This window comes from Acinonyx jubatus, chromosome A3 (genome assembly GCF_027475565.1).
Source record: "Acinonyx jubatus isolate Ajub_Pintada_27869175 chromosome A3, VMU_Ajub_asm_v1.0, whole genome shotgun sequence".
Lineage (NCBI taxonomy): Eukaryota > Metazoa > Chordata > Mammalia > Carnivora > Felidae > Acinonyx > Acinonyx jubatus.
The window spans coordinates 85,424,041-85,451,169 of record NC_069388.1 but is presented as its reverse complement, the minus strand read 5'-3'; the positions used below and the strand labels follow the sequence as shown (position 1 = coordinate 85,451,169).

The 27,129-nt window shown below is 43.7% G+C and overlaps 1 protein-coding gene and 1 non-coding gene across 10 annotated transcripts in view; one reads left to right on the top strand and one right to left on the bottom strand.

Annotated features, from left to right (window-relative positions):
* Positions 1–23,547: 23,547 nt before the first annotated feature.
* On the bottom strand, positions 23,548–25,177 carry PCBP1 (poly(rC) binding protein 1). Its single transcript, XM_015063989.3, has one exon. It carries the CDS (start codon positions 24,964–24,966, stop codon positions 23,896–23,898), a length of 1,071 nt encoding a protein of 356 aa, XP_014919475.1. The 5' UTR covers positions 24,967–25,177; the 3' UTR covers positions 23,548–23,895.
* A 671-nt stretch (positions 25,178–25,848) lies between these two features.
* The window catches only part of LOC106967762 (aspartic peptidase retroviral like 1), a 121,873-nt gene continuing 120,592 nt past the window's right edge, over positions 25,849–27,129 (top strand). For all 9 annotated transcript variants that reach the window (XR_008289379.1, XR_008289384.1, XR_008289383.1 and 6 more), the window contains exon 1: positions 25,849–26,314. This is a non-coding gene — a transcript (aspartic peptidase retroviral like 1). The remainder of the gene's footprint in view (positions 26,315–27,129) is intronic.

Sequence of the window (27,129 nt, the reverse complement as noted above, 5' to 3'; positions counted from 1 at the left end):
TAACTGACATCATTAGTGAAGTTGGACATCTTTTTATTTATTTCCCTTTTAATTTATTTTTTAATTTCCTTTTTTATGTTTATTATTTATTTTAGAGAGGAAGAGAGAGAGTGCATGAGCAGAGAAGGGCAGAGAGGGAGAGAGAGTCTTAAGCAGGCTTCACGCTCAGCCCAGAGCCCTATGCGGGGCTGGATCCCATGACACTGGGATCCTGACCTGAGCTGAAACCAAGAGTCAGAGGCTCAACCGACTGAGCCACCCAGACACCCTTATTTCTCTTTTTAAAAAATGTTTTGTCTTGGGTGGCTAAGTGGCTCAGTCACTTAAGTATCTGACTCTTGATTTCGTCTCAGGTTATGATCCCACAGTTTGTGGATTCCAGCCCTACATCAGGCTGTGCGCTAACAGCACAGGGCCTGCTAGAGATTCTCACTCTCCCTCTCTCTGCCCCTCCCTCACTTGTGCACTCGCACTCTGTCTCTCTCTCAAAAATAAATAAACTTAAAAAAAAATGGTTTGCCTCTGCCCTTTTCTATTGGGATATTAGGCTTTTTCTCCTCCTGGTTTAGAATCCTTATTTTTATATTAAGAATATTTATGGGGTACCTGGCTGACAGTCAGTAGAACACACAACTCTTGATCTCAAGGCTGTGAGTTTGAGCCCCACGTTGGGTGTACAGATTACTTAAAAAATTTTTTTTGCTCTTAAAAAAATTACTATTTGGGGTTGCCTGGCTGGCTCAGTTGGTGGAGCATGCAACTCTTGGTCTTGGGGTTATGAGATGTGGGGTGTAGAGATTATTTAAAATATTTTAAACAAATTTACTATTTGAAATGTGTGTGCAAGTATTTTTTTCAGTTTGTTTTTCACCTTTTAATTCTATTTTACACTTTTTAACGTAGAAAATTCAGAAATATTTATGGGTTTCTAAATCTTTTTCTCTGCAGCTTTTGGTTTTGGTTTCATGCTTCTAGGTGGCAAGTTTTAAATAGCCCCATGATATTCCCTGACAGCTGAGATCTTGTATTAACTGCAGAGGATTATGAACCTAGACATTCCAGCTCTCAGTCTACCTATCAATGGCTTTCAAACGTTTCCCCCCTGTGATTTGTAGTAAAAATACACAGTTTATATTGCAAAATATGACATGCAAAAATATGTATTAAAATTTTTTAAATATTTTAATGTTTATTTTTGAGAGAGAGAGAGAGAGAGCGAGCGAGCAGCAGCAGGGGAGGGGCATAGAGAGGGAGACACAGAATCTGAAACAGGCTCCAGGCTCTAAGCTGTCAGCACAGAGCCTGACATGGGGCTGGAACTCACGAACTGCGAGATCATTACCTGAGCCAAAGTCGAACACTTAACCGACCTTGCCACCCAGGCATCCCTAAAGAAAATTATTTTAAAATGTTTCATGAAGGGGCGCTTGGGTGGCTCAGTAGGTTAAGTGTCCAACTTTGGCTCAGGTCATAATTTAGTGGTCTGTGAGTTCGAGCTCCACTTCAGGCTCTGCTGACAGCTCAGAGCCTGGAGCCTGCTTCAGATTTTGTCTCTTTCTCTCTCTGCCTCTCCCCTGTTCACGTTTGCTCTCTCATTCTCTCTCTCTCTCTCTCTCTCTCTCTCTCTCTCTCTCTCTCTCTCAAAAATAAACAAACATTAAAAAATTAAAATGTTTCACAAAATATTACTTACCCTACCTACATGTGATATAGCCTGATATTTCCTGTTTGATTACTTCTATTTTATTTTATTTCATTTAAAAAAGTGTTGGTCTTGACTTAGTTGATTTAACAACACATTAATGGAGTCTTGCCCCAGAGTTTGCAAAACACAGATTGAAACCATGAAGAGGCTGATTTTCTCTCTCCCCAAATCTTGCCCACTTCAATGCCACTTGTGTTCATCTCCTTCTCCAGGAGGGTGATGGAGAGGCCAATCATCAGTCCATAGAGGAACAGTGAAGACCCCTGTATAAGCACTGAGGCTGAACTGAGCTTTGATTGACATCTAACAGGCAAAAGCAAAAACTCTGGGTTTGGATTTCAATCTTGAGGTTTATAATAAGGTTCTTTCTAGTGCCATGGTCCTGAAATCCTCACCCTTAACTAAAGTCCATTTAATGTAGTCCTAGAAAACTCCTCTTGTCCTCTGTGTAATCCGGGATTTGGCAACAAATGGTCAACCGGATCTGCTCCAACTCAGCTGTTTTTAAAATTAGAGCCCAAGAGAAGGGTGATACGATTTTCTTAGGCAGAGACTAATCCGGTGCATTCTTTGCATGTGCATTTAGACTGGCATGGAGAAGCCGGCCCTTCCATGTAAAGGTGGAGAATCATTCAGTAATATACTCTGACAGAAGGGTGATAATATAAAGGAAATAAAGAAGTGATGATACCATTAGAAAGTCCACATAAGAGGGGGCGCCTGGGTGGCTCAGTCAGTTGAGCGTCAGACTTCGGCTTAGGTCATGATCTCATGGTTCACGAGTTCGAGCCCCGTGTCAGGCTCTGTGCTGGCAGCTCAGAGCCTGGAGCCTGCTTCAGACCCATGTCTCCCTCTCTCTCTGCACCTCCCTGTCTCTCTCTCTTTCAGAAATAAATAAACATAAAGAAAAAGAAAAAGAATGTCCTCATAAGATACATCAGTTGGGATTTGGGTCAGAAGACCTGAAATTAAGTCCCCACTCTGTCTGGATTTCCCAATATTCTGTTCTAGTCTAAGTCAAAACTCCCCTGTGCCTCATTTTTCGTATCCCTAAGTGGTTATAATAATAGCAGCTTTCTCAGTAAGGTGCTGTGTGCTATGGGAGTTGCTGTTGTTGTTTGTTCACACATAGGCCTTCCTGACTTTGAAATGCTGGCTGAACTGCTGGCCATTTAATTTGGTTAGTCATTTGTGCCTATAGCTGAAGTTGAGTTAGAACTAATGGTTCTAATAGCCTTAAATGAGTTTTAGAATTTAGGCCAGGCACTGTGGCTATTGCTTATTAGGATTAGCTGTGCATGGGCAAATTTCTATGCAATGAGCCTAAACGCAGTCAATGGAGTCAAATGCATGGCATAAATTTTAATTTTCTTTTTTAGAGCGGCCTCAGGGGTTCCTGGAGAGAGACACAGCCTGCCTCCCAGGCAAGCTCTGAGCTTTCTGGATTGTATGCTTTCATCTCTCCCTGCTTTGAGCCGCCCTCTGTCCTACTGAACACCCAAGAGTGCCTTTGGAAGACAAGCTCCAGAGTGGCTACCTTGGTGCAGTGAAGATGAGTTTTAATACTTTTAGGGGGCTGTTGAGGTTGTAACTGTAGATATGCTGCCAAAGTTTGCAAACCTGGATAACAGTGAAACTATGAATGGAACAATATGCAAAGTTTAGGCTGAATTGGTAACTTAGGATATTTCTATAGAGCCTTTTCTGGATGACAAGGTATTCCTGTTCCCTTCTCCCCTCTCCCAGAAAATTTCCTGCTGGGGACATACCTGAGGGTCTACTTGGCCCTCAGGGATCCCTCCTTCTCTAGGAAGAGCCAACACTTAAAATGAGCCCCACTGGCCCAGTCTGGGATTCAGGACTCCATTTCCCTGGGCAGAGCAAACCGATAGGGCTAAAGACATCTAACCCAAGCAGGCAAACTAGATTCTCTCTCCTGGAAATTTGAAACCTGAACAGAGAGTCTCTGAGCCTGGCAAGATTGGAGCCGCATCACATGAGCCATTGCATTCTAGAGAGAAAGTCCCCCAGCTGCCCCATTCCTGCTGGTCTGGTCCTATCTATTAGTTCTGCCTTCCATTCTCTGAGCCACCACATTCCCCTTCCAGTAAAGTCCCATTTGGATCAGGTAGTCAAAATTGCTTTGGGAAGACTAAAAAAAAAAAAAAAAAAAAAAATCAAAACCAAAACCAAACGAAGCCAAACAAGAAAACTATTATAAATATTACAGCATCCAAGGAGCAGAGGCATAGTGAAATGGAAAGAGCGTGTTTTTCTTTTTTTAACTCTTTCCACGCCCAGGGTAATTTTGAATCTTGATTCTTTAACTGGCCAGCAGGATAAATTTAGACATTACCCTTTCTGAGCCTTAATTTTCTTGACTATGAAATGTAGATCACCTACCTCATAAAATATGTTCTTTAATTAGTCAAGTGACATTTATTGTGTCACTCAGAGGCTATTTGTGCTTATTTCCTAGTCCTGGGATGCATGACAGCTGTAGCTACTGGAAATTAGTGATATTAGGATACCTTAGGTATTGTTATATTTGAACATTTATTAAATCAGGAATTTCTTTCTCCCTCTTCTTCTTTTTAAAAAAGTGTTTATTTATTTTTTGGGGGGGGGCAGAGTAAAAGAGGGAGGGAGAGAGAATCCCAAGTGGGCTCTGGGCTGTCAGCGCAGAGCCTGACACAGGGCTTGATCTTACGAACTGTGAAATCATGACCTGAGCAGAAACCCAGAGTCCAACACGTAACTGACTGAGATACCCAGGCACCCCTGGAATGGTCCATTTTTAAAAGTTGAGGCGAGATACATGTAACATAAAATTTACCATCTTAACCCTTCTTAAGTGTACACTTCAGTGGCATTAACTGTATTTGCATTGTTATGCAACTATAAGATGGTTTTCTTTTACTGTGATCTAAAATATTTACTTGCATTATAATTTAATTTGTATGCTTTACTAAAACTTTACCAAAAATGAACAAAAACTTTAAAACTCTTTGTCAGACTGCTTGTCTCTATTTTCTGGATTGAAAACTACGTGACTGTTAGTATGAACTGGGTCAAGTCCTAAGCAATTTTGAGCTCTATGCAGGGTAACAGTTCTCAGAAATTAGTGCTACAAGAGAATTTAGGAATCATCCAGTCTAAGGGCCTTACGTTACATACTTGCCCATTTAGTGGTCATTCAGGCATCAAATCTTTACTGAGCCTGTGTCCCAGGAACTGGGATGGGTGCTGGAGGACAGACACAGCCAGGGTGACCAAGCTACCTCCTTCCCAGTGGGGCTCATGACTGTGCACAGGTGAACATGACAAATCGCACCATAGGGCAGTGGGTTCAATGGGCTGGAGGGCAGGAGAGAAGCAGAGATCTGCAGGTGATGAGATTAAAATGTAGCCTGGGGCTAGATTTTGAAGGACTTTAAATGCCATGGAGAAGAGTTTAGATTTTATTTTTTTTCCCCCCACAGGTAACAGAGGCTGTGGAACTGGAGTCTGATCTTAGACTAGGGAGTAATACAGTCAGAGGCATGCACGTCAGAGCGAGCTCGGGTGGCAGTGCAGACCGATGGTAGGCTGGAGGGGTGCAAAATGGGACTGGGGGCTGAGTGAGTGGCCTGTTGCACTTGGTGGCTTGGTACATGAAGGTAAAATTACTCAGTGACAGAACCAAGTTCATAGCCCAGTCCCAGGTTCTTTTTAAGCAACTGCATATGTAGGATTTTTCAAAACTTTGCATATCAGAATTTGCTGATACTTCCTTTCAAAGACAACTCCCACCCTGTCATGTTCTTCCCCTCATTCAATTGCCAGTTTCCCCCCAGCCTTGCCAGAGGAAAGTCCCTCCTCTGAGAATATAGTAGGAATGAAACTTGCTAGAAAAATGTGAAGCATTCCTAACTGCCACCTCCACACCAGCAGCAGGCTTCGCAATGCTATCTTTGTGCCTTCAGATAAAGAGATCAAAGTTTCCCCAAGATCTGATTCCCCGGGCTGATTTACATGAGGAGGGGGTGGGGTAGGGAGGATGAGGATAGGCAGATCTGCCAAGAGGCTGCAGATGGAAATTTCTGTTTCAAAGGTGAAGTCTCCATTGTGGCTGCCACTAGCAAGGAAACCAGCCCTGTTCTCTGGCTGTGGTATCAGACACAAAATCTAGGGCAGAGTCTGACCTCAATATAGAATCCTGAAATGGCTATGCTGGAAGGGGCCTTGTGCCTGTCTAGGCCAACCCACCTATTTTACAGATGGGGAAACTGAGATCATGGAAGTGGCAGACCACGCCTAGAGACAAATGCTCTTGGCTTTTCTTTTTTAATTGAAAACTATTTGATATATAGCACTATGTAAATTTAAGGTGTACAACATGTTAATTTGATTAATTTGATACCTTTATATATTGTAATATGATTGCCATTGTAGCAATAATTAGCACCTCTATCACGATACATAATTATCCTTTCTTTTTTTTTAGTGATTGGAATCATTAAGTTCTAGTCTCTTACTTTGATGATAATATAATATTGTTGTTTGTATTCCCCATACTGTGCATTAGATCTCTAGGGTTTTATTTACTACTCATTGCAAGTGCTTTTGGCTTTATGTCCAGTGTTCTTTCCACAATCCCTGGCTGCTTTCATCCCACTAGTATGTGTATATGTGGGTATAAGCTTATAAATAACATTTGAGAGATTAATAAAACTAAACATAATGTGCCCTAAAGTAGCTACAATTTTAAAATGCAGCAATTCAAGGGGCACCTGGGTGGCTCAGTTGGTTAAGCGTCTGACTTCAGCTCAGGTCATGATCTCATGGTATGTGAGTTCAAGCCCTGTGTCAGGCTCTGTGCTAACAGCTCAGATCCTGGAGCCTGCTTTGGATTCTGTGTGTGTGTCTCTCTCTCTCTACCTCTGCCCTGCTCACACTCTGTCTCTGTCTCTCAAAAAGTGAATAAGCGTTAAAAAAATATTTTTTTTAAATGCAGCAATTCAGAAAAAGTCTGAGTCAAAATGCTCAGCCTTTAAGAAAGCTTATGGCCTGGGGCGCCTGGGTGGCTCAGTCGGTTAAGCATCCGACTTCGGCTCAGGTCATGATCTCACAGTTCAGGAGTTCGAGCCCTGCGTCTGGCTCTGTGCTGACAGGTCACAACCTGGAGCCTGCTTCTGATTCTGTGTGTGTGTGTCTCTCTCTGCCCCTCCCCCGTTCATGCTCTGTCTCTCTCTCTCTCTCTCTCTCTCTCAAAAATAAACATCAAAAAAAAAAAAAAAGGCCTGTCCCCTTTACTTCCTTGTAGTGAACTCTGTTCACTATGGCAAACCCCTTGTCATGAGTTTGGAACAATGGCACAGCTTCAAATGGTTATAGTCAGAACGGCAGAATGGACTGGGAGAGGGCAAATGAGGGAGCCTGCAGTTGGGGAATCCAGTATCCATTAGACCAAGTAATTTTTTTTTAATGTTTATTATTTTTGAGAGAGAGAGAGAGAGTGAGAGAGAGAGACAGAGCATGAGCAGGGGAGGGGCAGAGAGAGAGGGAAACACAGAATCTGAAGCAGGCTCCAGGCTCAGCACAGAGCTTGACATGGGACTCTAAACCAGGAGATCATGACCTGAGCCAAAGACAGACACTTACCTGACTGAGCTACCCAGGCAGCCCAGGACCAGTTAATTTTTTTTTATGGTTATTTATTTTGAGAGAGAGAAAGAGAGAAAATGCAAGTAGGGGAGAGGCAAAGAGAGAGGGGGAGAGAGAGAATCCCAAGCAGGCTCCACGCTGTCAGCATGGAGCCTGACTCAGTGGCTCATACTCATGAACCATGAGATCATGACCCGAGCAGAGATCAAGAGTTGGATGCTTAACTAACTGAACCACCCAGGTATTCCTAGACCAGTTAACTTTTTACTCCAGTGATTCTCATTTCTGGTTGCCTATTAGAATCACCTGGGCAGCTGTTAAAAATCCCAAAGCCCAGGCCCCAAACCAGACTAATTACATCAGAATGCCTGGGGGATAGGTCCGAGGACTCAGGATTTTTTAAAGCCCCCCCACGTGGTTATATCAGGCAGCCAAGGTGGGATAGTGATCGGCATACTCTGACCAGCATGCCAAAACAGTTTGGCAATCTTTGTAAAAGAAATTGAGAAAGGGGTGCCTGGGTAGCTCAGTTGGTAAAGCGTGTGACTCTTGATTTTGGGGTTGTAAGTTTGAGCCCCATATTGGGTGTAGATATTACTTAAAAGTAAAATCTTAAAAAAAGAAATTGGGAAAGAATGCAGATAGATTGCTGTGTATTTCATTGGCATTAAAAACCATTTAAAATGTACATATTCCTGAGGGTGAGTTTTTAACTTGGGTGTTCTCTGCCATGTGACAACTCCTTTACTGTATCAGGGCATGTATCTGTGATGCACCCCAACCAGATACCAACGTCTTTGCTACCAGGGAGGCATTTTGGCCAATAGGTTAATAATGGAGGTTCTTTCTTACCTAGGGCAAATTACGGAATCAGTGCAAAGTGCCTGGCAAGTAGTCAACCTTGTAAAAACTGGAGCTGCTATTATTATTATTATTATTATTATTATTATTATTATATAGCTTTATACCTTCATGCTTCCATGAGCAAAGTAAGTGTTCAGTAAAAGTTCATTTCTTGGTGGGCATAGGGTGGCACTGCCCAACAGAAACATCACGGAAGCCACAGATAGAATTACAAATTTTCTAGCAGTCATATGAAACAGATGAAATCAATTTTAGTAACACAGATTACTTAATACATCCAAATATTATTTCAACATGTAGTCAGTGTAAAAAAGTATTCATAAATTACTGAGTTATTCTATGCTTTTCCCCCCATACTAAGTCTTTGAAATCTGGTGGATATTTTACATCATAATTCAGACCAGTCACATTTCACATGCTCAGCAGCCACACGCTCCTGGCAAGTGTCTACGTGCCGGACAGCACAGGTTTCATGTCCCCAAATCTGCACGTTGTAAGTTTCCATTAACTGTGCACCTCTGGTCTGGTCCCATCTCCTGACCCCTGCTCACAGGGGCATCCATGCTCTGCCCAGGCCACTTGTTCTAACCTGAGCCCATTCTGAAAAAGGCCAGTTTTTAGCCTAATATTGTAAACCCTAATCTTTGTGTGAACATCAACATGCCTTAGCAAGTTCCATTGGCCTCATCCTTGCTTCAGCTTGCCTGCTGACACTGGGACATTTGTGGCTATAAAAGGAAAGTTACATTTTGTCTGAATATTTACACAAAAAAAGGTATCTGCCCAGGGAGGGACAGGGCGGGAAGTTCACAGGAGCTGCTGTACCTGTGACTCTTACCACTCAGGCCCCGCCCCGCTGGGGGTGGCAGCCCCGTGGCCCTCACAGTTCAGCAGCATGAGTCATCGTGGTCACTCGTTAAACCTTCGCTCCAGTCTCAGAGCCGCTTTTGTTTTTCAGTTGAATAGGCAGCCCAGAACAGACACACGCACGCGCACACGCACACGCACACGCACGCGCGGTGAACCCAGCCGAGGGCGTGGTTCCTAAGCGGAAAAGCGTATTGTTTGCCATAATTACCATCCTATCCTTGAACCTGGCCTTCCACTGCTATTCCAGGGGTCTCTGGGTTTCCCTGTTAGGGAAGCTGTCTGCAGTTGAACTTAAGGCAGGAGGTTGGAGAATAATTCAGATCCTAACTGAAGAGCAGAACAAGGCAGGAATTCATCCTCTTCTGATTGGGGGGATGTCCACAGCCCCCGCAGGAACCCGCTGCCTCAGCCCGGGCAGCAGAGCCTCTCCTGGTCCTCCCACCCAGGGGTGGAGATTCAGTCTCCATAAGCACAAATTGGCTTTTTTGACCTCAGCAATTCTCAACCATAGTTGCACACTAGAATCACTGGGGCAGCTTTATAAATTCCTGATAGCCAGGACAAAAATCAGACCGATTAAATCAGGCTCTCTTATTAAGGCCTTTACTCTGACCAGGTATATTTATAATTTCAAGATTCATCTGAAACCCTAAGCTCTGCCCAGCAGCCCTGAAGTCCCCCCCCCCCCCCCCCCCCCCCCCCCCCCCCCCCCGTCAGCAGGGCCCTAGGGCAGTGATTCCACACATCCCCTGTTCTCAGGGCTACCACCTCCTAACTCTGCAAGTTTGGTGGAGAAAGGTCAGAGGTTGGAAATTTTCTGTAGAGACACCAATCCTCATCCATCTTACATCCTTCCCTCCCACTTCAGAGAATGCAGAGATGGAGATTAATAGGGCGCCTACACGGGAGCCCATCTCTTCCACACCCTTTGTTCTTTGCTTGGTTAGATTTTCCTCCTCTTTCTCCATCTTTCAGTCTTTCTCACTGTCTTCTTTTTCTGCTTATAAATAGCTTTGTGTCACTACTACTTGCAAAATCCGAATCCTTTCCTCAATTCTGTCTCCCTGTCAGTTTAGTACCTCATCTCTTGGCTTCTCTTCCCTGCTATGCTTCTGGAAGAAGTCCTTATAGTACTCCTTATAGTAGCCTGTCACCTCACCTCAATCACTGCAGGTGACTTCAGCCCTATCATAACACTGACACACCTGACACTCACTAAGGTCATCAGTAACCTAGATACTAAATCCTTGGCCTGTTTTCCATCCCCCCCCCCCCCCTTACTCTTTGGCTGTGTTCATCATTTCTCATCTTTGGTTCCCTGTGATTCTTCTCTTTACTGATTAATGTTTATCTCTTGGATGGTTTCCTCTTCCTCTGCTCAGCCTTGAGCTTTGTGTCCCCCACTTCCATCCTTGGCCTTCTCTCCATGTGAATTTCTCTATCCCAAGGCTTCAACCACCGCCTGTTGTTAAGTGTCAAATCTTTGTCTCTAGCTCAGATTTCTCGTATGTCCAGCTGTCTACTGGACATCTTCACACTAATACCCCTCTGAACAAGTTCACAACGGAACCCATTATATTCTTCCCAGCAAATTTGCTCTTCCTATAGTCATCACACTTAACAGCGAAGCACTAAAGTATTACCATAAAAGCTCGGAACACCAAAAGGTGCCTGCTGTCATGACTGTTATTTAGAATTGTTCTGAAGGAACGACAGAAATCTGAATAGAAATTCAATTCAGTAAGTCTTAAGAGAAAAATAAGAGCAATACGTGTTGGAAATGGGTCAATTATTAATGTTTGCAGATGTAGAAAATTCCAGAGAATCACTTTTTAAAAAAACGTTTATTTATTTTTGAGAAAGAGAGAGAGCACAAGCAGGAGAGGGGCAAAGAGAGAGGGAGACAGAGAATCTGAGCAGGGGAGGGCAGAGAGAGAGGGAGACAAAGCCCAATGTGGGACTCAAACTCACAAACCCTGAGATCATGACCTGAGCCAGTCTGACACTCAACCAGCTGAGCCACCCAGGCGCTCCTGGAGAATTGCTTTTAAAACAGAGTTGATAAAAGAATTTGGCAAGTTTGCTTGTTACAAATTAATGGCATACTAAGAAGCGGCATTGCTTTATGGCATTATTCCTTCACTCATTTAAAAACTTTTATTGAGGGCCTACAATGTGAAGGCAACATTTCTTAAGCTCTAGGGCTACAGTTATGAACAAAAGATATTGGTCTTTGCTCACGTGCAGCTTATTTCTAGTAATAAGAAGTTAGATATTATATTTTTTAAAAAAGATGCCATTTAGAATAGCCATGACAAATATAAAATCTGTAGGAATGAACTTCACCAGCACTGTGTCTAACCTCTCAGAATAAAACCATTCTAAGACATAAAGGAATCTTTAAAAATGGAAAGAAATACTATGTATCTAGATTGGAAAATCTAATGCGAATTTTAATTTTAATTAATTTATTTTGAATGTTCTTTGATGCAATAAGTTTAGTCAGAAGTTCAGATGAGAGAAAATAGTCAAGAAAATGTTGAAAGGGGAGTAAGGCTTATGCTACCAATTATTGCCATTTAGTACACAGATGCAGTAACCAACCAGGGTAGAGCTGGCACAGGAAACGACAGGCACATTGATAAAAGGAAAGTGTAGAATAAAAAAGAATGTGTTATCTAATAAAGGCCTCTCACATCAATGGGGAAAAGGGTGGATTAGTCTAGCAATGACACAGTTTCATCCTGATGCCAAATCTCACAGGTTGGAGGTGGCTGCCTGAAGCTCAAGGAGGGCTGTGAGGCCTAGTCTAGGCTTAGCCAGGGGTTCTGTGTTTGATTAGAAATGTCTTCCAGAGGCCCAGGAGGGGAAGACTACACTCAGACCACATATTTTTCATTCCTGTGTTATTCAATAAATATCATTGGGACAACTAGCTAGCAGTTTGGCAGGGAGGGGAATCACTAGCTTTTCCTATTGTATATACCAAAATAAATTTCAGATGGATTAGATTTAAATGTAAAAAAATGAAAGTATGAAATACCAGAAGAAAGAAGAGGACAATTTTTGAAAGTAATTGTGGTGAGGGAAAGACTTCCCAAGCGTGATGCTAAAGACAGAAACCATAAAGTTAAACATTGATAGATTTAGCTACTTAGTCATTAGAAACTTCTGCAAAGCAGAAGTTAAATGGGAACTGGCACATTAAGAAAAAAAAAAATGCAGCATATCTGATGAAGGGTTAATACTTTACTACATAATGAGGCCTTCAATCAATAAGAAAAGTATGAACACACCAATAGAAAAAGGTGAAAAAGATGTTGTTAATAGGTAATTCACCAAAGGAGAAGTGCAAACAGCTGAGAAACATAAAAATTTTATTTTACTCACCAGGAATCTAAGGAATGAAAATGAACACAGTGCTATGCCAGTTTTTTTTTTTTTTTTTTCACCTGCCAGACTGGCAAAGAAAAATCTCTAGTGTGGTGAAGAATGTGGGAAACAATATTGAGAAAATCCCAGCTAATGGGGCCTAGTCGCTTTTTGCACAAAATCCACTTTGTAATGGTTTCTGAGTAGTTTTTTCAGAGAGCAGTCAAGCTATTACAGGTAGCATTTACTGGAGAGATCTGAGAAAAGTTGTGAAAGAAGATCTTTGTAGCTAAACTATAATTCTGTAAATTTGTGGTTAGCTAGAATATCCTGTCAGACTGTTAAGTTCTAGTTTCCTTTTCTTATTTTAAAATGTCTCTTCCTAAGAAATGGGTCATGAGTGTGTAGGCTATTGTCCCCTAATAAAGCTTTAACTGCTTGGATACCTAAATCCCTTGCTAAATTTGGGTATAAACTGGCCCCACCTCAGGATACGATGAGACAGCCCCCTGCTGGGCACCACAATGTTGGCATGTGGCCAGGGGGCCCACCCGCGTGGGTTGTCTCCTCTCTTGTGTGGAACTGGAGACTCACAAATCTCTACCCTTCTAAGCAGGTGAGACCCACCTCATCTGACACAAACAGTAAACCCCAGCATTGTCACCTTGTTCTGGGTTAGCAGTTTTCTCCCAAGGACATTTGGTTGGGAAGTGTCCTGGGATTGTGACATCCAAGATCATCTTCATTCTGGCTCAAATGCGATTTCACTCTCATTGTGTAATACCCCAATAATCAATAGAATAAAAATAGGAAGATTTTATTAATACTATAAAAATGCTAATCGGGGGGCGCCCGGGCGGCTCAGTTGGTTGAGTGTCCAACTTCGGGTCAGGTCATGATCCCCAGGTTGGTGAGTTCAAGCCCCGTGTCATCGGTCTCTGTGCTGACCACTCAGAGCCTGGAGCCTACTTCAAATTCTGTGTCTCCCTCTCTCTCTCTCTCTCTCTCTCTCTCTCTGCCCCTCCCCCACTCATGCTCTGTCTCTGTCTCTCAAAAATAAATAAACAAACCAAAAAAAATGTTAATCGGGTTCCTCCTGATGTCTTCCTAGGCCAAACAAGCACATTCACACACTGCTGGAAGGAAATTAATTTAGAGGACGATTTATTTATCTTTGTGTTGGGCAAAAGTAAAGGATGAAACCAGTAAAAATACTGATGGGGGGGTGGTGCTGCCTGGGTGGCTCAGTCTGCAGAGCATGGGACTCCATCTCAGGATCATGGGTTCATGCCCCATGTTGAGTGTAGGTTTTACTTAAAAAGATAATGATACATAAAAATAATCATAACTTTTAAAACTCTTGCACATCAAAAATATGTTCAGTGTTTATGACAAAGGGCTAATATCCTGAATATAAAGAGTGCTCTTACAATCATTAAAATAAAAGATGCCCATTCCTGGGGCGCCTGAGTGGCTCAGTCGGTTAAGCGTCCTACTTCGGCTCAGGTCATGATCTCATAGTTTGTGAGTTCAAGCCCCGCATCAGGCTCTGGGCTGACAGCTCAGAGCCTGGAGCCCGCTTCAGATTCTGTGTCTCCCTCTGTCTGCCCCTCCTGCTGCTTGTACTCTGTCTCTTGCACTGTCTCAAAAATAAATAAACATTTAAAAAAAAAAAAAGATGCCCATCCCAGGAAAAAAAAAAGTGCAAAGGATACAGAGGCAATTTATAAAAGAAAAACATAAATTGCAAAAATCATGAAAAAAAGTTTCAACATTATTAGAAGTTACAGAATACAAATTAAATCCCAAAAAGAGACTGCTTTTTGTTTCACAAATTACAAATGTTAAAAAAAAAAATGATAATGCCCAGTGTTGATGAAGGTGCAGGGAAAAGGAAACATTGGTGAGAGTGTACTTTGGTTAATTCTTTCTATAGAGCAACATTTTTCAGAGCAGTCAGGGACCCCTAGGGCTCCTTGAGACTTGAAGAGGTCTGAGGGGTCAAAATTATTTTCATGTCAATACTAAGATGTTATTTGCCCTTTTCATTCCCTCTCACTAGTGTAGAGTACAGTTCTCCAGAATCTGGATGAAGTGTGATGTCACAGCAGATTGATGCAAAAACAGATATGAGACTCCAGCATATTCTATTGTTGCAAATAATGTAAAAGTTGCAAAAATGTAAAAGGGGTACTTTTCTCACTAACTATGTTTTTGTTTCTTTTGGAAAATCGTTATTTTTAATTAAAATATGTATCGCTTGTGTTAGCATTTAATGGTTCACTATAGTTATTTTTAAATGAGTATGTAAATATACAAATGTTTAAAATTTTTCCATGGCTTAACTTCTAAGACAGGCAATAGGGATTGAAATGAGCCACACAAAGTCTTTGAGAAACCTCAGTAATTTTTAAGAGTGTAAAGTGGTCCCAAGACCAAAAAGTTTGAGAACTGTTGCTCTAGAGCAAAGAGATTATGTGCATCTAAAGCCTTGAAAGTAGAACTACTTTTTTTTTTTTTTTTAATTTATTTAATCTCTACACCCAACATGGGGCTTGAACTCATGACCCTGGGATCAAGAGCCACATGCTCTTTCCACTGAGCCAGCCAGGTGCCCCATAGAGTTACCCTTTAATCCAGCCTTCCATTTTTTGAATAATTTGTCCTAAGAAAATAGATGTATCTCAAATATTTTTGTAAGTATATTCACTGCTGTATTATTTAAGACAGCAAAATGTAAAAACAACTTAAATGTCTAAATAGGAGATCGGTTGGGGCAATAATAAGAAGAAAACATTAGCATAAGTCTTCATGAGCTTAGATTAAGCAGTTTCTTAGGACACCAGAAGCACAACAGTCAAAGAAAAAATAGATGAACTAGGCTTCATCAAAATTAAACACTTTTGTGTTTCAAAGGACATCATCAAGAAAGTTAAGAGACAAGGGTGCCTGGCTGGCTTAGTACAGCATGTGACTCGTGATCTTGGGGTTATGAGTTTGAGCCCCATGTTGGGTGGAGAGATTACAAAAAAAATAAATAAACTTAAAAAAATTCTGATTAAAAAAAAAGTTAACAGACAACCCACAGAATGGGGAAAAAATATTTGCAATCATCTATCAGATAAGAATCTAGTATACAGGGGCACCTGGGTGGTTCAGTCAGTTAAGCAGCTGATTTCAGCTCAGGTAGTGATCTCAGGGTTCCTGGGTTTGAGCACAGAGCCTGCTTCAGAGCCCGCATCTCCCTCTCCCTCTGCCCCTCCCCTGCTTTCATGCTTTCTCTTTCTCTCAAAAATAAACATAAAAAAAAAAAAAAAAAGAAGAATCCAGTATATAGAATACATGAAGTACTCTTTTCAAAAAACATTTTTTTAATGTTTTATTTATTTTTGAGACAGAGAGAGAGACAGAGCATGAGCGGGGGAGGGGCAGAGAGAGAGCCACACACACAATCCGAAACCATCTCCAGAGCTCGATGCCGGGCTTGAACCCATGTACCACGAGATCATGACCTGAGCTGAAGTCGGAGGCTTAATCCACTGAGCCACCCAGGTGCCCCTAGAATACATAAAGTACTCTTACAACTCAACAATAAATAAAACAGATAACCCAATTTTTAAAATGGGCAGAGTATTTTAATAGATGTATCTCCAAAGAAGATATCTAAATGATCAATAAGTGCAAGAAAAGATGCTCAATGAATGAAATGCAAATCATAAGGGAAATGCAAATCAAAACCAAAATGAGGTCCCACTTCACATGCCCACTAGGATAACTACCAAAAAAAAAAAAAAAAAGGTATTAGCAAGAAGGTAGAATAATTGGAAAACTCATACTCAGCTGTGGGAATAGAAACTGGTGTAGCCATTGTAGAAAACAGTCTGGCCATTCCTCAAAAGTTAAAACACAGAGTTACCATATGACCCAACTATTCTACTCCTAGGTATATACCCAAGAAAAATGAAATCTGCATCCACACACAAATTTGTACACAAATGTTCATAATAGCATTATTCATAATAGCTAAAAAGTGGAAACAATCCAAATGTGTATCAACTGATGAATGGATAAACAAAATGTGGTATAGTTATACAATGGACTATATTCAGCCAAAAAAAGGAACGAAGTACTGATACATGTTACAACATGGAGGAACCATGAAAACATGCTAAATGAAAGAAGCTAGATGCAAAAGGTCACATATCGTATTGTTCTATTTATATGATATCTCAACAAGTAAATCCATAGAGTCAGGAAGTAGATTATTGGTTGCCAGGGATGGGGTTGGATGGAGGGGATGAGGAATGAGGAGTGACTGGTAATGGATATGGGTTTCTTTTTGAGGAGATAATAATGTCTGGCGTAAGACTGTGGTGATGATTGAACAACTTTGTGAATATACTAAAACCACTAAATTCACACTTTAAAATGGTGGATTTTATGGTATCTGAATGATATCTCAATTAAAAGAAAAACACCATACAAATTAGTGTGTAGAGTATTATTCCATTATAAAAAAAAAAAGTAGCATATATATGTTACTTTAAAAAGTAATATAGAGCCTGGGTGGCTCAGTTGGTGAAACATCTGACTCTTGATTTTTGCTCAGATCATGATCTCAGTGTCATGAGATGGAGCCCCGAGTTGGGCTCTGTGCTGACAGTGCAGAACCTTCTTTGGATTCTCTTTCTCTCTCTGTGTCCCTTCCCTGCACTTGCTCTCTCTCTAAAAAAGTAAATAAATAAAAATAAATAAAAGATGAGTATATAAAACAAATAGAGGTTGTTAACAGCATGGATTTTCATATGCATTACATATTCATGTACGTTCTATAAAAATATGTTTTGCCATCTTAATTGGAAAATTGGGTAATAGAAGTTATCAAAGACAAAATAATGTGCACACTATCTGTCCATTTAGACTCTCCCAGGGGCAGTTTTTCTGGCCTGGTGGGACAGTCCAGAATAGTGATTAAAAAAGCAGCTTGGGGAATAAAAAAATTAGAAAGCAGCTTGGGAGCCACATTGCCTGTGTTGAAATACTGGCTGTGCTACTGACTAGCTCTGTAACATTGGACATATCACCTAATTGCTGTGTGACTGTCTCCTCACCTGTAAAATGGCATCAAAATATCTACTGTACAGGGCCTGGTGGAATCAGAGTTAATTCATTTAAAGTGTTTAGAGCAGCACTTTGCATATAGTAAGCTTTTCATACATGTTAGCCAGTCCTGGAGATGTTGCTTGGTGTGGTTCAGATTTCAGGATGGGGAATGACTACATTTAACCGCACTAAAGTCAGGAGCCAGTGAGAGAAGGTTCTTTTATGGGCATACTGAACAAACTCTGAAAATGCTTTAAAATTTTTAATTAATTAATTAAGAAGGGAATTTTGTTTTTATCGTTTCTATTTTTAAATTATTTTTTATTATTTTATTTTTAAATCTTTATTTATTTTGAAAGAGAGAGAGAGTATGTGTGTGAGAGAGTGCAAGTTGTGGAGGGGCAGAGAGTGAGGGGGGAGAGAGAGAGAATCCCAAGCAAGCTCTGTGCAGAGCTGGATATGGGGCTCAATCCCACAATCGGGGGATCATGACCTGAGCCAAAATCAAGAGTCAGACGCTCAACTGACTGAGCCACCCAGGTGCCTCTGATATTTATTTTATCTTTTACTTTAAATATAGCTGATACACAATAGAAAATGCTCTTTTTTTAGTTTATCTATTTTTTAGTAATATCTACAGCCAACATGGGGCTCAAACTTATGACCCTGAGATCAAGAGTCCCATGCTCTTCTGAGAGTCAGCCAGTGTCCCTAGAAAATGCTTTTTGAAGTAGAGGTGAACTAACAAATGCAGGCACAGCTTTTCATCTATGTAGAGGTAAGATTTAAGAAAGTGTGTCCCCTCACTATGGTTGAACTTTTCAGGGAATAACTAATTTGATGTCTTCCACCACCCAGGAGTGAATGGTGTAGTTAGTATGTTTGCTGTTGCTAAAGTACTGTTGCCTTAGCTCCCCACCAAGGTGTACTTAGCCTGGTGGCAGATGTCTCGAGTGCTAATGCTGCTGGGAGAAGGGGAACAGCTAAGCCACTGTCTCCCTACTTTAGTGAACTTGGGTCCAGGGGGCACTCAGGAGCCAGAGCCCCCTCACAGAGCCCTTATATTTAGGGCAGGAGAGCAGGGGAAAAGAGGAGAAGGGAGTTTGGGTTTTGCCTGGGGGACTAGCCTTCTCTTGTCTGTGCCCTTTGCCTTCCCCTCTACTGTCCTTTCCTCTTCCCGGTAACATCTAAAGGTGACAGCACCTTCTGGGAGATTCAAAGCAAATCTTCCTGGTAGTTTCTTCCTTCCTCCTTCCTCTTTAATCAATTTCCCATGAATAGTTACCCAAAATGCCAAGCTGGGGCTTGTTGCAGCCAGTTTTTTTTTTTTTTTTTAACTTCTGTTTTTCTCTTTTAGAGTGTTTATAGAAGGTCTGTGTGTCAGAAGTCAGCCCTGTGGCAAGAGGCAAAGGCAGGGATGGGTGCCCACAAAGGCAGTATTATTTCCCAAGGCAGCCAGAGAATTGTGGATATTATCTTATTCATTCTTCCCAGATGGAAGACTAAGACCCAGAAAGACCCATAAAACTTGTCCAAGATCACCCAGGGAGTTGATGCCGAAGCCAAGACTAGAACTCAGCTCTCCTGATCCTTACCAGAGTGTAATTTTCCTTTTAGAATGTTGATGCTCAAGAGCAGGAGCCCCAGTTAGGTGTCCCAGAACCCCAGGCAGGTAACAAAGAGGACAGCCAGGGTTAGAATTATAGAGAAACCATTATTTCCCAGGTGCAGGGATGCCTAAACAGAGTGACTTTGGGGAATGACAGGTCATTCTCTATGGGAGAATGAAGACAGAGATAAGAGACTGGCAGGCCTTGCACTGGTGAGGCTGGGGGGAACAGATCCAGAAGGATCTATAAGCTATGCTGAGGAGTTTGGTTTTTTTGTAGACCATGGGTGGAGGAGGGACTTGATGGCCTTTAAGTAGGGGAGTGATGTGGTCAGATTGGAATTTTAGGAAGGCCCCTCCAGTGGCCAGGCCAGGCAAGGTGGCCAGAGGACTTGGCAATGGAAGGCTTCTCTGGTGGTGACTGCCTATTTATATGTCTGGCTAGGTGCTGCCTCATTGGCAGGAGGTGACAACCCTAGCGATGCTGGACAGTGCGTGGTTCACTACTAAGGGTAGCCATGAGAAGCAGGAGTGAGGTGTGTTCAACTCACAAACCTCAAGCCCTTAGCCAACAATGTTACTCTCCAGGTGACAGAATAAGTAGCTGCTCTTGGGGTGAACCTGAGTGGTGATTCATTGCCCAAACTGCTGGCTGGGGTGGCGTACGTAGTGGTAGTGCACACGTGTGTATGTTGAGTGGGGCAAGAGAGGGGCCTGGGGATTGGGGAAAACCAGTCTTCTAAACACATGGGACAACTCCTATGGCTATGACCCAACAGGTGCTTGTTGACCTGTTCAGTCTTCTCGACTGTGGCAGTGTTTGTGGCCTAACAGCTGGTGGTAGGATAGGGCTGCAGCAAGAAACACAGCAACTGCAGAGGGGGCTTATTGATTTCCAGTCCTCATTCCAGAAGAGGATGGGACATGCTCAGACTGCCCCAAAGAGACAAGAGAAGAGTGCTGAAATGCAAGTCCTGATAGGAAAGGGGACAAAGTGGATTAAATTCTAATAGACTGGCCTGGCACCTGATATTCATTGTTCCAAGATCCTCTTCTATCCATAGTCCTTTTTTTTTTTTTTTAAGTTTTATTTATTTGAGTAATCTCTACATTCAATGTGGGGCTTGAACTCATGACCCCGAGATCAAGAGCTGTACACTCCTCTGACCAAGCCAGCCAAGTGCCCCTCCATAGTCCTTTCTTACCTAGCTTTATTTTCAGCTTCCTATTGGTTCCTTATTATTTGCCTTTAGTGAAGCTCCTTTCAAAAACAACAAACCACTCCCCCCGCCAACCCCAAATCTTTTCCCCAATCCTCCCTGACTCAAGTTATTGTACTATTTCTCTTTCTCTCTTGCACCCTCAGCATTTGAGTGATATACACTCCTGTCTCCAATTCCTTACTCCCAGGCCCTCCTCTCCTGGTGTAATCTGCCTTCTTCCCATCACTTTTCTGACATTCTGCTTCCCAAGGATATCCATGACATTGGAAGTGTCTTCCTCAGTATCACCTTGAAGTGGTCTCTACAAATGAGTGGAAGGAATTAAAAAAAAAAAAACCCACAAAAAATGATTAGAAATTAGATTTCAATTTGTTTACCTGAACTGTTATAAAATTTTTGTTTTCTAACTATATAATATTTAGGATTATGCTTGCATTAAGTTTATAAGTAAGCATGACTAATATACATATAGTAATTTAGAAATAAACATGTAATAGTGTATATGCTAAAGACTTTACTGAAGGGGTACACTTAAAGACTATTTGGGGCTCACGACTTTTCAGGATAAAGCTCAAACCCTTTATTCTGGCATTCAAGGCTATTTTAGCCTCAAATGATTTTGTGGCTTCCTCTACTCCTTTTCCCTCTATCACATACCATGCTTTTAATTAGCTACTACACATCTTCCAATTTTACCAAAACATCATTTTAGGTCAAAGTATTTTGTACAAAGTAAATGTTCAATCAAATCTATTAAATCTCTCTGTAACATTATTGAAAATTTCCTTCTTGACTCCTCTCAAGGGCACTACCCTGGTTTTTCTCCTGCTGCTTTGACTACTTCTTCATTGGCTACTTCTTCTATATTCATTCTGCAAATACTGCTAATATGTTATGGTGACAGGCACCAGAAATACCATGGTGAACAAGTAGACTAGGTCCCTTACCCCAAAGCTTAATCTTCCTCCTTTACCTGTCTCCATGTAGCTCACTCAGTTTGTCTATTTCTAGCTACTTGTTGAGTATTCCTCCCTGCAAATACTTCCATCCTCAGGTCTCAATTCATTGCTCCCCTCCTTAGATCTCTCCTGGCCTCCACATTCGGTTTCAATCTCCCTTGCATTGGCTCCTTTCTACATGCATTCCTAGTGATGCCACTTCCCAACCTGTATTAGAATCTAGAGGTAGTTTTCTAACTGCTGTTCCCGACTTTAGTCCATCCAAGTTGCCATTCATTCTGTGCCTTGCAGCCTAACTCATTATTTTACAAATTATTGCCAGATTTGCCTTTGAATGGATGGGAGGGGGAAGACATTGAGGGAAATTTGAGGCCTAATTTTGATCTGGCATTTAAACCACTTCACCTAACAAATTTTAGGGACTCCTCAAAGACCATTTGGCCTGGGTTTGAGGGATTAATTTAATTATCCACTCCCACCCTACTCTATGAAAACATGATTTGTGCTCTTTATCTCCAGAGGACAATGAACCTATTTCTGGGTCCTCACTAGGTCGTCCCTTTCCTGTCCTGGTCTTCTCTTGGCTTGTCATTTAGTACACACTGGTTTGTTCTCTAACTTTTAAATATTTGTCCTTTCTGTCCAGAGACACTGTGGACAGAAATGGGCCTTTGGTTTTTTAGTCTTAAGTATATTGAAGTTTAGTGTGTTGTAAGCAGTGTTGTGCTTTACATACACGCTCTCATTTTTTTCCACAAGCCCAAGAGATGTGTACTTTTAACACCTCTATTTTATATAGAGGTTAACTAATTTGCCCAAGGCCACAACAGGCAGAACTCAAATTTGAACTCAGGTTTAACTCCAGAATGTGGGTTCCCTTCAGTGACTGCCTGCCTGACTCCACAGTTGTGTATAAAATGTATGGTAGGCCCCAATCTTACCTCCAGGGACTCTCAAAACCAGGTCTGTAGTTTAGAAAAAAAGAACAGATATCCTGTAGAGAATAAGCCTCAACAAATATTGTGTGGAATACTCCCCTCCCACAGGAATTTCTCTTTGCTGTTAGTGATCTCCCACAGTGCCTGGGGTTTGAACTAATCACTTTGGCACCTAATCGTTCACTGTCTTATATTGCTGTTTCTAGCGTGTCTTTGCCTAATGGTAGAGAATTTTTCTTCTCATGAAGTCTAGCCTAATCCTACTGGCTGGTGTGGACATAAGGCAACTAGGCCTTCGCAGCAAGATCTTCCTAATCCACCGGTGAAATCAGTGGCACTCAAATCTAAGAACGATTCGGGGTTTTGTTAAAAATGGTCTTCCTTTTAGATTTGGGGGGTGGGACCCAGGTATCTGCATTTTTAACACCATTTCAGACTATAGTCAACGGATCTGTCTACAATCCTGTCTGTGAGGCCTGCCCCATTTAGGCAGGATTATTTCCTGGTATGGTTTCTCTAACATTGCACACAGCTGAAGAGTTAGAAGCTGGGCCTCTTTTGTTTCTGGATTCACCACTTGGCAGGTGTAATAACATCCTCTGACAGGCTGCTTGCCACAGGTGCATGCTCGACACATGCGCCCCGCTGGTACCATCCCCCATTTTGTCCTGGTGCCCAAGACCCCTCCATCCCTACCACCACCACTGCCCTCTTCCAAATCCTCAAACCCACCCTTGCCCCTTTCCCTCCCATCCCAGCTCCAGCCCAGCCCTTTTCCCTCCCCCACCTCTTCTCTGGGTTCCCCCCAGGCTCCTCCCACCTCAGAACATTTTTTTGTTCCTGGCTAAGAGTTTTCCCAGTGAGATTGGGGTGGGGGGTGGGGCTGGCAAGAGGGGAGGACACACTGCCATTCATCAGAATTTATACCGAATGGCCATACTTTTTCGGAGAAAACCCAGGTTTTCTACCAGAGAAATGGGCAGAGACCTCTCTCTGGAACTTGGCTGGAGGGATGTCACTCTCCGGGAGAGCCCCTCTGTCTCTGCAAATATCCCAAAGCAGGCCCAGCCTGCCATGTTCCTTTGTTGGGACAGAAAGGGAATGGAATCTTACCAATAGGTGAAAAGGGCTGGACAGAACACCAAGGATGGGCCCAACCTTCTCCCTACAAAGGCCTAACGCTAACAGGGAAGGGAAAAAAAAAAGCACCAACAAAGAGTTTAAGATAGTAGTTCCCAGCTTTTTCAAATATGAAGCATTTTTTAACCAATCCATTTTTTAATTTTTAAATTCTTGACATTACAGAACTAAACTGAAATTTATTAACATTCCACTCTTACATTTCTTATCGACAAACAGAAATAAAATTCATGAGCCAAAAACCCAAAACAAAACTAAAAACAGGGAAAAGCTTATAAAACTAAATATGGATCCCAGCATTAACAGCTGAACAGAGAATGTGATTTTTAAATTCTTAGCGGATGATAAAGTTGTGTAGAAACTGAACACTTACAAATTATTTAAAACCTGGAATCACTGACCAGAAATTACACAGTTGGATCATGGGAAAACAGCAGAAAGGGGTTATAAGTGAACCTACACTGTTCTAGCTGCACCCCATGCCCTTCTCAGAGGAAAGCCTGGCATTGATTAGATATTGGGCCAGACTAATACTGGCAGCAGAACCAGTGATAGTAACCTGCCTACCAGAAGAGCCTTCCACTGGATTGGCAATTTTGATCTGGGCCCCGGACATCTGGCGGATCTCATTAATGTTGGCGCCTTGGCGCCCGATTATGCAGCCAATTAAGTTATTTGGAATGGTGAGTTCATGGGTCGTTTGAGTAGATGCATCCAAACTTGCCCAATAGCCTTTCACCTCTGGAGAGCTGGAGTCAATTCCGGCGAATCCGGTCCCGCCGTGCATCATGGCAAAGTGAGACTGTTGTCTTGCCACCTGGTTCAGCTTGGCCAGATCGAGCGGAGAAATGGTGTGTTGTCCTTGAATCGAGTAGGCATCTAGAGGTGGTCCCTCCAGGTCATGGGTGGCATGGGGGTAGCCCGCAGCGTCGCTGCACCGATCTTGGCCGCCCGCACAGATGACTGGAGAGCTGGCCGGCATGGGCTGGTACGGAATGGTCATGACTCTCCCTTGCGGAGACTGGGAGAGCGTCTCCAGCATGACCAGGCAGATCTGCTTGACACACTCGGTGACAGACTGCGGCACGCCAGCAATGGTGATGGCTCGCTCGGTGGAGTTGGGCAGCATATCCCCCGCCACCTGGACCTGGGCCCCCGTACTCTCGCGGATCTCTTTGATCTTACACCCGCCTTTCCCAATCAGGGAGCCGCACTGGGTGGCCGGCACCACCAGCCTCAGGGTGACCGGGGGCCTGCTGGCCGCCGTGCTGTTGGTCATGGAGCTGTTAATATCTTCTTCCAGCTTGTCGATGATCATAGCGAAGGCCTTAAAGATGGCATTGGTGGGGCCGGTCAGAGTGATGATTCTCTCCGGACAATTCCCCTCCGAGATGTTGATCCGCGCGCCACTCTCCTCGCGGATCCTCTTAACCGACTCCCCTTTCTTCCCAATGATGCTTCCTACTTCCTTTCCGTGCATAAGCAGCCGAATGGTGAGAGTCACATTTAGTCCACTTTCAGTCACACCGGCATCCATGGCGAGCGGCGGGCGGCGTTCGGGGGAGTTGGGCTCGTTACGTGGTCAAGTCTTTGGTGGCTGGCGGGGGGAGGGGAGGTGTAGGCCCAAAACTGCCGGCGCGAGGCGAGCGAGGGCCGCGGGAGCGAGCGGGCGCGGGCGGGAGGCCGCGGCGTCGTCGCAGGGGCGGGCGGCGGCGGCGGAGGGGGCGAGCGGGGCCGGGAGCGGCGGGCGGGCGGGTGGGCGAGGGCGAGGCGGTGGCGACTCCGGCGGCAGCCTCGGCGGTCTGGGCGGGGCGGGAAGCCCGCTTTCAACCCCGCGTACCCTCTGACCCCGGAAGTGCTTGCCGCGCAGGACCCCTTGAAAAAAACCGAGGACCCGTATTTTTTAGGTCACAAGATTGCGCCAACCTTCGCATGGTAGTTTAAAAAAAACTTTTTTAACAGCTTAGCATTGAAGATAAAGCCACGATGGGCAGAATCTGTGAGTCCGGCAAGGTTTTAAAACCAACGTACATTTTATTAACTCCAGCGGCACCGGCAGATGTTTGGGAATGTTAATGTTGTGAGTGGGGGCGACATATTATTTTCCCGCCTTACAAAAAGGGCTTGGATGCGGAGCGACACGGGCAGCCCCGGCGGTAACTGCAGGCGGCAGCTGGGACGCCGCCGGTTTAAAACGTGCGCGTGAGGCGGCTAGAGCGCGTGCGCGAGGGTGTGGGGAGACGGGAGGGGCAGCCGCGGTCTTCCGGGGGGGAGGGGCGGCGAGGCGAGGCTTGTGTGGTGGGCGCGTGCTCGCGCGCGCGCGCGCGTGGGCACGTGGGGCCCCTTCGCCCCAGGCGTCCGGGCGCCCCGTACCAGGCCCCCCACCCCTGTCCTGGTCTCCCCACGGCAGCTGGTGAGGAGAAAGACCGAAACCCACCCCTGCCACCGCTAGAGTCGCGGCTCTGTTGATGACTTCTGGGAAGTGTTGGAAACAGGGCCTTAAAAAAAGAATGGCGTCCATTTACATAATGCTTTGTTTGCATTTTGCAAGCATCTTTCGGTTGAACCTACAGAAATCCCACAGTGTCGTTTTAGTCGTGGCAGTCTCGACAGGCATTTAGGACAATGGTGTGCTCCTTTTGGGACCGCATTTAGTCAGGGTTGCTGACTTAGTGCTTGGAGAATTCTTGCGATTTCCCCCCACACTCTTCACTTTCCCGCTTCTGCGTTTCGGCCTTTTCCCCGTTTCCCCTTTTGGTGCGATCGCCTCGCCCCGCTCCCCTTGGGGGCGGCCCCTGTCGGGCCCCGCCATCTTGGAAGGCCTTTCTTGCCGGTTCGCCACAGCACGTCCCTCTCGCCAAAGAAAGGTCGCTTGGGAGGCTCGTGTACGTTTATTTCTAGCCCTTTCTCTTTCCTTCGGCTAAGCCAGACAGAAAAGGCACACAGACAGACGTGTGCACAACGTGCTTCAGGATCCCTCAGGGAAAGCAGCTAACGTGGCGGTCCCTCCGCCCCTTTCCTTCTCCACGGGGTGGCCGCCATGTTTCCAGAACACAAAATGGCGACACGTGGCCTGGATTCGTTGCCAACGAGAAATTGGGGTCGACCCGAAAGCTCCAAAATGCCCCCACCTCCCCACCCCGTGCATGTTGGCCAGCGCCTTTCCCTCGCAGCCAGTGCTCTAACCACTCTGGTCCAAACCTAAGCTGCCGAATTTGAATGCATTTCCCCCATTAATTTGAAATGGGAATGTTTATAACTGTAAAATGTAGGTGTGATGCCGAGTCTCTCATAGTCTTAAGTTTAATAATGGGTAATGGGGGGGGGGGCAGTGCCAGTGGATGATTTGGGCCCCCAGTTACCAAAGCATTTAGGAATCACTGCTTTAAGAAATAAGATGGGAAGTTACTGATTTCCTAGACCTCTAGCACAGGCTGGTGTGCTGGAGAGACTGAGAAATGGTCTTATAAAATTTCTTAGAATTTCCATGAAGCAGTTTGGATACCTGTGACCATTTTCAGAGGCTAGCTGACCGGTGAACCTAAGTTTACCACAAGTGGTATTAACTTTCAGTATGGAGGGACAGATGTTATTGTGCATTTACCAGCACAAGATCCTGTGCTAGTATTTTACTGCATACTATCTTTAATTTTTACAGTGATCTGAGGTAGGTGTTATCTTTTTCTCTCTCTTTTTCTAA